Source organism: Ovis aries, chromosome 3, assembly GCF_016772045.2.
Source record: "Ovis aries strain OAR_USU_Benz2616 breed Rambouillet chromosome 3, ARS-UI_Ramb_v3.0, whole genome shotgun sequence".
Taxonomy (NCBI): Eukaryota; Metazoa; Chordata; class Mammalia; order Artiodactyla; family Bovidae; genus Ovis; species Ovis aries.
In genome coordinates this window covers 95,424,853-95,437,037 of record NC_056056.1, presented here as the reverse complement: position 1 = coordinate 95,437,037, position 12,185 = coordinate 95,424,853, and the positions used below count along the sequence as shown (strand labels likewise).

Genomic DNA, 12,185 nt, shown 5'->3' with positions numbered 1-12,185 from the left:
AACACATGTCTAAGTGTCATTTTCTGGGACTAAAAAACATCAACTTTCTACAAAAGTTTCTAAACACTTTCTCTCAATTCTTTTTATTTCTTGACAGTAACAGGCAATTCATGGACTGGCACCAATTCACAAACCACACTAAGTAGCAACATTGAACTAAAGTTGAATTAAAGACTAATGGTAACCAGTTTTATAGGCATTTTCTGTTTAAATCTGGTTCTTTAAAAAACAAATTTAGTATTAGCTAATAATTAAGAACATTCTTCCTGTCATGCTATTAAAGTATTCCTTTATTTTCATTTTAAATTAATCTGATTAGGAAGGGGCACAAAATTTGATCAAACAGCATTAGAGCATCATTTTTCCCCAATTACATGATAAAATACAGCAATAAATTTCTTCATACTGTGAAGTTGTTACTTCACAGTAGTAGGCAGATGGTAGATGAGACCTTTAATTAGATTTGATAGCAGCCTTTAACATTTTCACTGATTAAGATTCATTAGTATTTTTAAATGCTTTTGTTCTCTAACCTTGTTCTATGTATTTTTTTTATACAAGGAAATTTTATTTTCCTTAAAAATATAAAAGACTTCATCAGTGAATTCATTAGATCCAGAAACCTTTTTGATAGTTGGTACTATTATAACATTCTTGATTTCCTCTTAGTTCCCGTTCAACTCCATAAGCTTTGATAGGTTTGTATTAAGTCTATTTCATTAAAGTCTTTTTTTTTTTTTTCTTGACTGGATTTGCTAGGAATGTATACATTTTTTCTATCTTCAGTGTAACAATTCTACTTTCTAACTTACTTCTGCTTTTCTCTTTACCATGTTTCCTCTACTTGCAGTTTTTCATTAATTATACAAACAAAATTTTTTGTTAAACAATGAATTACTTTAACCTATCTGTTTAAAAAGATAAGACAATGACATTATATCAATGGCTATCAACAGGCTTAGATATATAATGTACTGATATTCATTATTTTCTTCCTTAACCAAATCAAATTTTTTTAATTCCCAAATGACCCACGTATAAAAATATATAATTAGGACGATTTCATAATTTCAACAAAACTTTAAAGGATTATTTCCATTAGTTAAAATTCTCTAACCAAATGTGCTTAAGAGTAAGCTTTAAAAAAAAGGGATACACAACTATCCACTTCCTAATATCAGCTATAAAACAATAAATATACAGAGAGAAATAATACTGGAGAATAATATTCTAAAATATTAACACTATCCATCTATGGCTTACCAAATAATAGACCTTTGGCATTCCAAAATATACCAATCCCATCTATGTCAGATAAATTAGTCAAATCCGTAACATCAAATTGCTATTGGAAACATGCTTTATACATTTTTCATACTTGAAAAATAAAAAGGAATGTGAGAATGGTTTTTTTTTTCTTTTGAGAGTATTCAATTCAATAGGGAAGAGTGAGCCAATGAATAAGTTTGAAAGCAAGGGAATTCCAGTCATCTTGCGATTTTCACTACAATAAAATTTCAGGTCTCCAACTCAACTCTTAGCCCCTTTGACCAGGGTTTGAGCTTTGTCCCATAGTTCATTCCTCACTACAGATGAAAGATATATTCATTTGCTCTCCTGTCCGTACTCTGACCTCCACAGATCACTCTAGCTCCTAAACTGCAATAATTTTTGCAACCTTATGGAGACAACTATCCTATCACATTTACACTTCCCTGGTAGCCCAGCTGGTAAAGAATCTGCCTCCAATGCAGGAGACCCAGGTTGGATCCCAAGGTCCGGATGATCCCCTGGAGAAGCAAATGGCAACCCACACCAGTATTCTTGCCTGGAAAAATTCATGGACAGAGGAGCCTGGTGGGCTATAGTGCATGGGGTTGCAAGGAGTTGGACACGACTGAGTAACACTTTTTAACCGCATTTTCCTCTTTACGACTCTTAAGTGTTTGTCAGTTCAGTTCAGTCGCGTCCAACTCTTTGCAACCCCATGGACTGCAGAACGCCAAGCCTCCCTGTCCATCACCAACTCCCAGAGTTCACCCAAACCCATGTCCATCAAGTGGGTGATGCCATCTAGCCATCTCATCCTCTGTCGTCCCCTTCTCTTCCTGCCCTCAATCTTTCCCAGCATCAGGGTCTTTTCAAATGAGTCAGTTCTTCCCATCAGGTGGCCAAAGTATTAGAGTTTCAGCTTCAACATCAATCCTTCGAATGAATGCCCAGGACTGATCTCATTTAGGATGGAGTGGTTGGATCTCCTTGCAGTCCAAGGGACTCTCAAGAGTCTTCTCTAACACCACAGTTCAAAAGCAGCAATTCTTCAGCACTCGGGTTTCTTTACACTCTCCCATCTTTATACTCTCCCATCTTTATACTTCAACTCTCGCATCCATACATGACTACTGGAAACCCAACAGCCTTGACTAGACAGACCTTTGTTGGCAAAGTAATGTCTCCACTTTTTAATATGCTGTCTAGGTTGGTCATAACCTAGGTTGGTCTTCCAAGGAGAAGGCATCTTTTAATTTCATGGCTGCAATCACCATCTGCAGTGATTTTGGAGCCCCCCAAAAACAAAGTCTGACACTGTTTCCTTATCTATTTCCCATGAAGTGATGGGACCGGATGCCATGATCTTAGTTTTCTGAATGTTGAGCTTCAAACTAACTTTTTCACTCTCTTCTTTCACTTTCATCAAGAGGCCTTTTAGTTCCTCTTCACTTTCTGCCATAAGGGTGGTATCATCTGTATATCTGAGGTTATTGATATTTCTCCCGGCAATCTTGATTCCAGCTTGTGCTTCATCCAGCCCAGCGTTTCACGTGATGTACTCCACGTATAAGTTAAATAAGCACAGTGACAATTTACAGCCTTGATGTACTCCTTTCCTGATTTGGAACCAGTCTGTTATTCCATGTCCAGTTCTAATTGTTGCTTCTTGACATGCATACAGATTTCTCCAGAGGCAGGTAAGGTGGTCTGGTATTCCCATCTCTCTCAGAATTTTCCACAGTTTGTTGTGATCCACACAGTCAAAGGCTTTGGCATAGTCAATAAAGCAGAAATAGATGTTTTTCTGGAACTCTCTTGCTTTTTTTTTTTTTTTCTCTTGCTTTTTTAATGATCCAACCAATGTTGGCAATTTGATCTCTGGTTCCTCGGCCTTTTCTAAAACCAGCTTGAATATCTGAAGTTCTTGGTTCATGTACTGATGAAAATTCGCTTGGAGAATTTTGGCCATTACTTTGCTAGCATGTGAGATGAGTGCAATTGTGTGGTAGTTTGAGCATTCTTTGGCATTGCCTTTCTTTGGGATTGGAATGAAACTGACCTTTTCCAGTCCTGCGGCCACTGCTGAGTTTTCCAAATTTGCTGGCATAGTGAGTGCAGCACTTTCACAGCATCATCTTTTAAGATTTGAAATAGCTCAATTGGAATTCCATCACCTCCACTAGCTTTGTTCATAGTGATGCTTCCCAAGGCCCACTTGACCACATTCCAGGATGTCTGGCTCTAGGTGAGTGTGAGTGATCACACCACCGTGATTATCTGGGTCGTGAAGATCTTTTTTGCAGTTTTTCTGTGTATTCTTGTCACCTCTTAATATTTTCTGCTTCTGTTAGGTCCATACCATTTCTGTCCTTCATTGAGCCCATCTTCACATGAAATGTTCCCTTGGTATCTCTACTTTTCTTAAAGAGATCTCTAGTCTTTTCCATTCTATTGTTTTCTTCTATTTCTTTGCACTGATCCCTGAAGAAGGCTTTCTTATCTCTCCATGCTATTCTTTGGAACTCTGCATTCAAATGGGTATATCTTTCCTTTTCTCCTTTGCCTTTCACTTTTCTTCTTTTCTCAGCTATTTGTAAGGCCTCCTCAGACAACCATTTTGCCTTTTGCACTTCTTTTTCTTGGGGATGGTCTTGATCACTGCCTCCTGGACAATGTCATGAACCTCTGTCCATCCATCCATAGTTCTTTAGGCACTCTATCAGATGTAATCCCTTGAATCTACTTGTCACTTCCACTGTATAATCGTAAGGGATTTGAGTTAGGTCATACCTGAATGGTCTAGTGGTTTTCCCTGCTGCTGCTGCTAAGTCGCTTCAGTCGTGTCCAACTCTCTGCAACCCCAGAGACGGCAGCCTACCAGGCTCCCCCGTCCCTGGGATTCTCCAAGCAAGAACACTGGAGTGGGTTGCCATTTTCTTCTCCAATGCATGAAAGTGAAAGTGAAGTCGCTCAGCCTTCCAGGCTCCTCTGTCCATGGGATTTTCCAGGCAAGAGTGGTTTTCCCTAGTTTCTTCAATTTAAGTCTGAACTTTACAATACTAAGTTCATGATCTGAGCCACAGTCACCACTGAATAGTGACCCCACAAGAGACTGAGCCAGACTTGTCCGTGAGTGTCCAGTAGGGGTGGGGGTCTGCAGTGGCTGCTGCAGGGTCGGGGGCACTGAGTGCAGCAGTGCGTGCACGCACCTTCTGAAGGAGGCCGCCATTATCTTCATTCCCTCCACCGTAGTCTGGTCTCAGGTCAAACAACAGGGAGGGAACACAGCGTCCTCCATCAACAGAAAACTGGATTAAACATTTGCTGAGCAAGGCCCCGCCCATCAGAACAAGACCCAGTTTCCCCCTCAGTCTCTCTCTTCAGGAAGCTTCCATAAACCTCTTATCCTTATCCATCAGAAGGCAGACAGAATAAAAACCACAATCACAAAAAACTAACCAAACTGATCACACGGACCACAGCCTTGTCTAACTCAATTAAACTACCCAAGACAGACAGGTCATGGTGGAGACTTCTGACAAAATGTGGTCCACTGGAGAAGGGAATGACAAACCACTTCAGGATTCTTGCCTAAGAGAACCTCATGAACAGTTCAGTTCAGTTCAGTTGCTCAGTCGTGTCCGACTCTTTGCAACCCCATGAATCGCAGCACGCCAGGCCTCCCCGTCCATCACCAACTCCCGGAGTTCACTCGGACTCACATCCATCTAGTCAGTGATGCCATCCAGCCATCTCATCCTCTGTCGTCCCCTTTCCCTCCTGTCTCCAATGCCTCCCAGCATCAAAGTCTTTTCCAATGAGTCAACTCTTCGCATGAGGTGGCCAAAGTACTGGAGTTTCAGCTTTAGCATCATTCCTTCCAAAGAAATCCCAGGGCTGATCTCCTTCAGAATGGACTGGTTAGATCTCCTTGCAATCCAAGGGACTCTCAAGAGTCTTCTCCAACACCACAGTTCAAAAGCATCAATTCTTCGGCGCTCAGCCTTCTTCACAGTCTAACTCTCACATCCATAATGACCACAGGAAAAACCATAGCCTTGACTAGACGGACCTTTGTTGGCAAAGTAATGTCTCTGCTTTTGAATATGCTGTCTAGGTTGTCCATAACTTTTCTTCCAAGGAGTAAGCGTCTTTTAATTTCATGGCTGCAGTCACCATCTGCAGTGATTTTGGAGCCCAAAAAAACATAAAGTCTGACACTGTTTCCACTGTTTCCCCATCTATTTCCCATGAAGTGATGGGACCGCATGCCATGATCTTCATTCTCTGAATGTTGAGCTTTAAGCCAACTTTTTCACTCTCCTCTTTCACTTTCATCAAGAGGCTTTTGAGTTCCTCTTCACTTTCTGCCATAAGGGTGGTGTCATCTGCATATCTGAGGTTATTGATATTTCTCCCAGCAATCTTGATTCCAGCTGTGTTTCTTCTAGTCCAGTGTTTCTCATGATGTCCTCTGCATAGAAGTTAAATTAGCAGGGTGACAATATACAGCCTTGACGTACTCCTTTTCCTATTTGCAACCAGTCTGTTGTTCCATGTCCAGTTCTAACTGTTGCTTCCTGACCTGCATACAGATTTCTCAAGAGGCAGGTCAAGTGGTCTGGTATTCCCATCTCTTCCAGAATTTTCCACAGTTTATTGTGATCCACACAGTCAAAGGCTTTGGCATAGTCAATAAAGCAGAAATAGGTGTTTTTCTGGAACTCTCTTGCTTTTTCCATGATCCAGCGGATGTTGGCAATTTGATCTGTGGTTCCTCTGCCTTTTCGAAAACCAGCTTGAACACCAGGAAGTTCACGGTTCACATATTGCTGAAGCCTGGCTTGGAGAATTTTGAGCATTACTTTACTAGCATGTGAGATGAGTGCAATCATGCGGCAGTTTGAGCATGAACAGTATGAGTGTTCATAGTCATCTTTATCAACACTGTTTCAGAAACTTTTCTGACTTTCTTACCCTTTCCCCCCACCACCCTATCTGCCTGGAAAAGCTGAGTTCTAATTGAATCTCTCTTTGTCTTAATCCAAGCAACAACACACTGCTGAAGAAAACACACATTCAGACTGGATTTCCTTTACATTTTTTTAAAATTAATTTTTACTGGAGTATAGTTTATTTTTATTTTAAAAACCTCGCTTCCCAGGTGGCACTAGTGGTTAAAAAAAAAACAACAAAAAACCCACCTGCCATTGCAGGAGACACAAAGGATGCAGGTTCAATCCCTGGGTTCAATTCCTGGAGGAGGAATGACAAGCCCACTCCAGTTTTATTGCCTGGGAAATCCCATGACAGAGGAGCCTGGTGGGCTACAGTCCACGGGGCCACGAGGAGTGAGACGTGACTGAGCACACATGCACAGGTGAACAGTTGATTGACAGCGTTGTGTTAGTTTCTGCTGTACAACAAAGTGAATCAGCACTATGTATACACACATCTTTCTGGGGGGATTTTCTTCCTATTTAGGTCTCCACCAAGCACTGAGTAGAGTTCCCTGTGCTACACAGTAGGTTCTCATTATTTATTTACTTTATACTTAGCAACAATGTGAGCTTCTTGCTCAGAGGTTAAAGCGTCTGCCTGCAATGCAGGGACCAGGGTTCAATCCCTTGGTTGGGAAGATCCTCTGGAGAAGGAAATGGCAACCCACTCCAGTACTCTTGCCCGGAGAATCCCATGGAGGGAAGAGCCTGGCAGGCTGCAGTCCACAGGGTCGCAAAGAGTCTTACACGACTGAGCTACTTCACTTTAGCAACAATAGTATATACGCGTCAATCCCAATTCCCCAATTCATCCCACCACTCTCCCTTCTTCCTTGGTATTCATGTTTGTTCTCTATGTCTGTGCCTCTATTTCTGCTCTCTGAGTAAGATCACCTATACCGGTTTTTCCAGATTTCATATATATGCATTAAGATACAGTATTTGCTTTACATTGATAACATTAAACCTCAAAAGCACTCAGCCCTGCCTGGAAGTTCTATTATAATTTCCTGCCAAGCTGGCTGGCCAGAATGATTAATTTATACTTTCCTCAGAACTACTGAACTCTCCTTACTCATTTTCAACTGATGACCTCATTTCCCACTTTAGTAAGCAAAGAGCAGGAGATGGAGCTCCCTTATTTTCCTATCACAAGATCTACAGCCCTAGTACCTAACCCAGATTTTCATTTTATGACTTAAACTCCCTCTACCTATCAATGGCTTTCCCATCTCATTCCATTTTTTTCTAGAGATGTGATTTCCCGCTTTCCTTCACAAATTTTCCCTTCCTACTGAACAACTGCTTTCTTCATGCAAACATACTCCAATAATTTCCCATCATAAAATAAAACTTAAAAAAAAATCTGTTGACCATTCTTTTCTTTCTGCTTATTTTGCTATGATCCTGAGTGTTATATCATTTTAGTTAATATAAAAAGGCCCTCAAACCTCTAAATATTTTTGATAGATATGAAAAGGGATGACAATAAAATAAATACAAACAAATTTTGAAGGAGAAGTAAAGGCTGGAGATACAAATTTGCAATCTTTACGTACACAGGTATATTTAAAGCCCCGGACCTAGATGAGAATCAAAGTTTTCCAACATATCAAACAGGAGTCAAAAACTCACATGTGTGTAGGTACATAAGTTGAGGGGACACAATTCAACAAATAACCATCTCCCTTCCATTTAACAGTCACAATTACTGTGCTTTTTCTTGTTAGGGTTTCTCGTAACCCTTTTAGCTTGGTGACAGTAAATCTCCTTCCTCTGTATCTTGCATTCAATGGATAATAACTGCAATTCAGAGAAAACTGAGGGAACCAGAAGAAATCTGATATCTAAGTTATTACATAACCACCTTTAAATATTTAATCATTATGAGTAAGACTGTATTTTTTTCCTCCTACAAACATACATGAGCTTTTTCCTAACTGCTCACAATTTTTCCATTTCCTCTAAGTTTATTACTATGTTCCTGATTAGTGGTTCCCAAAATTTGTTCCAAAGATCCCTAGGAGTCACTGACATTCTTTCAGGGAAGTGACATGGGCCTCCATTTTCTAACTCTGTACCTATATAAGGTTAGATTTTCTTCATATAATTTAAGTGATACAATATATCCCAATGGACTAAATGCAGAAAGCAAATCTGAAAGTTCAGTTATGACAGTTAATTTTATGTGTTAACTTGGCTGGGCCACAAGGTGCCCAGATATTTGGTTGAACAATCTGGGCACTGTGAGAGCATGTCTAGATGAAATTAACATTTGATCCACAGACTTAGTAAAGCAGACTGCCCTTCCTGATGTGGGCAGGCCTCACCTAATCCACTAAAGGCCTGAAGAGAACAAAAGGCTAGACAAAAGGTAATTCGCTCTCTCTGTCTGATGGTCTTCAAGCTGGGACATCAGTCTTCTGCCTTTGGAATCAGACTTGGCACAGAACTTACACCATCTGCTGGCCTGTCATTGAGCCTTTAGACTTGGGTTAGAACATATACCATCAGTCAGTTCCTAGGTCCAGACTGGAATTAAACCATCAGCACTCCTGGGTCCCCACATTATAGAACCTGGGATTTCTCAGCCTCCATAATCACATGAGCAAATCTGCTTAGGGAAATGATGACTGAAACTGCGCGCCATGACCAGGCAAGTGGCCAGCCACTTGCACGAGTTATCTTAACAATAGGAGATCCTGGTAAGTAATGCGGAAGTAACAAGCTACCACCGTCAGGAAGAATTTGGGAAAGGTCAAAAGGAGATAGGAGACACCAGCCCAAACATCCTACCAACCTCCCAGAATCCTTCTCTTGGCTGAGCGAGGCACACACCACCAGTAAGCACCCTGAGACAGAATGATCAGCCCAGAAACTAAACCCCATCACCATAAATCCAGAGGCTGCAAGCCTCATGGCATACTTCTCTTGGGTTCCCTTACCCTCCTGCTCGCCACCTGGGTGATTTTCCAACAAAATCTCTTGCTTTGTCTCCCTGGATAATTAATATCCAAGTATTTAGACAAGAGCCCACTTTTGGGCCATAGAAGGGGTCTCCACTCCTGCAACAAATTCCTTATAATACACACACAGACACAAATATATATATGTGTGTGTGTGTGTATATGTATGTATATATATATATTTGTGTATATATACATACACGTATATACATATATAATATATATGTGTGTATACATACATACATATATACATACACACACACATATATATACACATATATACCTACTGTATATATGTGGGCTTTCCTGGTGGCTCAGACAGTACAGAATCTGAATGCAATGCAGGAGGCCTCGGTTTGATCCCTGGGTCAGGAAGATCCCCTGAAGAAGAAATGGCTACCCACTCCAATACTCTTGTCTAAAGAATTCCGTGGACAGAGGAGCCTGGCGGGCTACAGTCTATGGGGTTGCAAAGAGTCGGACACAACTGAGCAACTAACACTATTGTAAATACACATGTATTATGTCCTATTGGTTCTATTTTTCTGGAGAACCCTAACACAACAACTGTCTTCTAGTAAGGCTAACATTAGAGAGATGTGCAAAAATGTAAAACGATACCATCCTTTCAACCAATTTTTTTTGCTTTCGAAAACAGTAATTTTTCATTTTAAAACATATTTTTATGTTAATATATAATGGATTTATTTTAAAATAAATATTCTTAGAATGACTTAATTTTAATAACTTGACATCAGTTCGGTTCAGGTTCAGTTCAGTTGCTCAGTCATGTCCGACTCTGTGACCCCATGAATCGCAGCACCCCAGGCCTCCCTGTCCATCACCAACTCCCGGAGTTCACTTACGACTCACGTCCATCGAGTCGGTGATGCCATCCAGCCATCTCATCCTCTGTCGTCCCCTTCTCCTCCTGCCCCCAATCCCTCCCAGCATCAGAGTCTTTTCCAGTTAAGTCAACTCTTCGCATCAGGTGGCTAAAGTATTGGAGTTTCAGCTTTAGCATCAGTCCTTCCAATGAACACCCAGGACTGATTTCCTTTAGGATGGACTGGTTGGATCTCCTTGCAGTCCAAGGGACTCTCAAGAGTCTTCTCCAACACCACAGTTCAAAAGCATCAATCCTTCGGTGCTCAGCCTTCTTCACAGTCCAACTCTCACATCCATACATGACCACTGGAAAAACCATAGCCTTGACTAGATGGACTTTGTTGGCAAAGTAATGTCTCTGCTTTTGAATATGCTATCTAGGTTGGTCATAACTTTCCTTTCAAGGAGTAAGCATCTTTTAATTTCATGGCTGCAATCACCATCTGCAGTGATTCTGGAGCCCAAAAAAATAGTCTGACACTGTTTCCACTGTTTCCCCATCTATTTCCCATGAAGTGATGGGACCGCATGCCATGATCTTCGTTTTCTGAATGTTGAGCTTTAAGCCAACTTTTTCACTCTCCTCTTTCACTTTTATCAAGAGGCTTTTTAGTGCCTCTTCACTTTCTGCCATAAGGGTGGTGTCATCTGCATATCTGAGGTTATTGATATAGACAACCCTTATAAATAAAAACTCTTTAAAACACTTTTGAAAAATGTAAAGGAATCCTGAGACCAAAAAAAAGTAAACTGCTGTTCTATATAATTAAGGCTGCCAAAGATCTACTAGAAAAGTGGAATATTAAACTAATTCACCTCTTTCCACTCTTCATAGCTAAATCAGAATTTCTCACGCTGTTTATCAAAAGAAAGATAGTTTTCCAGTTACACAAGACATACCTGATCATCCCCAGAACCCCACGGAGCTATCTTTTCCAAAGAGGCCACGTTAGTATCAGAAATCTGTGTTCCACTATCATTTTGATATAATGGCTGTTGCCATAGATGACAGGTCAGTGGAAGAACCTGAAAATCAAAGGTGGATTTAAACAGAGTAATAACACAATCCCTATGACTAAACAATAAACAAATTTAACATTTAAATTATGTTTGTCAGTTTATAAAGCACTTTCACAAATATAACATTTAGACTTCATAATCACTGTCCAACTTATTATCTTCAACCTCCCTGGTGGTCCAGTAGTTAAGAATCCACCTGCCAATGCAGGAGACATGAGTTTGATCCTTGGTCCAAGGAGATCCCACATACCAGAGGGCAACTAAGCCCACGCACCACAATTACTAAGCCCAAGCTCTAGAGCCCCTGTGTCACAACTACTGAAGCTGGCACGTCCTAGAGCCATGCTCTACAAGAGAAGCCACCACAAAGAGAAGCCTGCGCAACCTAACTGGACAGTAGCCCCCACTCACCACAACTAGGGAAAGCCTATGCACAAAACTCAGTGTAGCCAAACTTATTTATTTTTTAATTAATTTTTTAAAAAAATAAGGAAACAGTGATTTTGGTTACACAGTAAGGACCTGACATATTCCAACAAACCACACCAGTTCTTTAGCCTCCTATGCTTGTACCTGGAGAAGGTAATGGCAACCCACTCTGCTGTTCTTGCCTGGAAAATCTCATGGACACGGGAGCCTGGTGGGCTATAGTCCATAGGCTCGCAAAGAGTCGGACACTATTGAAGTGGCTTCGCACACATACTTGTAGAAGTTAAAGAAGCAAATAGAAACAAGCAAGTTACCTATTTCACAATCTTACTATTTGAGACATCTAAGAAATTAACCCTAATAACAGGAACTAAAATCAGCCAAGAGCATGGAAAATGGGGACAAAGCTGGGCTCATTTTGCATAATCAGAGGTTGAAGCAGGGCTCTACTATTTGTGAAAGAAGGCAATAAAAACTGAAGCAATGCACATGGAAAAGATCAGAGGCAATCAAACAAAAATGACTTCAGTCATGCAAAGTCACCTACTGGTTCAGGATGGGTTACTGAGATTTCCCCCAATATTCTTGGAGAGTAAGAACCCAAAGCTTC

At 40.7% G+C, this 12,185-nt stretch overlaps 1 protein-coding gene across 5 annotated transcripts in view; it reads right to left on the bottom strand.

Moving 5' to 3' along the window:
- The window catches only part of ALMS1 (ALMS1 centrosome and basal body associated protein), a 191,109-nt gene that overhangs the window by 151,133 nt on the left and 27,791 nt on the right, over window positions 1-12,185 (bottom strand). For 4 of the 5 annotated variants that reach the window (XM_027967008.2, XM_042248093.1, XM_042248089.1 and 1 more), the window contains exon 2: window positions 11,027-11,152. The exons of the other annotated variant lie outside the window; for it this stretch is intronic. In XM_027967008.2, the coding sequence (XP_027822809.2) occupies window positions 11,027-11,152 (126 nt within the window). The remainder of the gene's footprint in view (window positions 1-11,026; window positions 11,153-12,185) is intronic. 5 annotated transcript variants of the gene reach the window in all.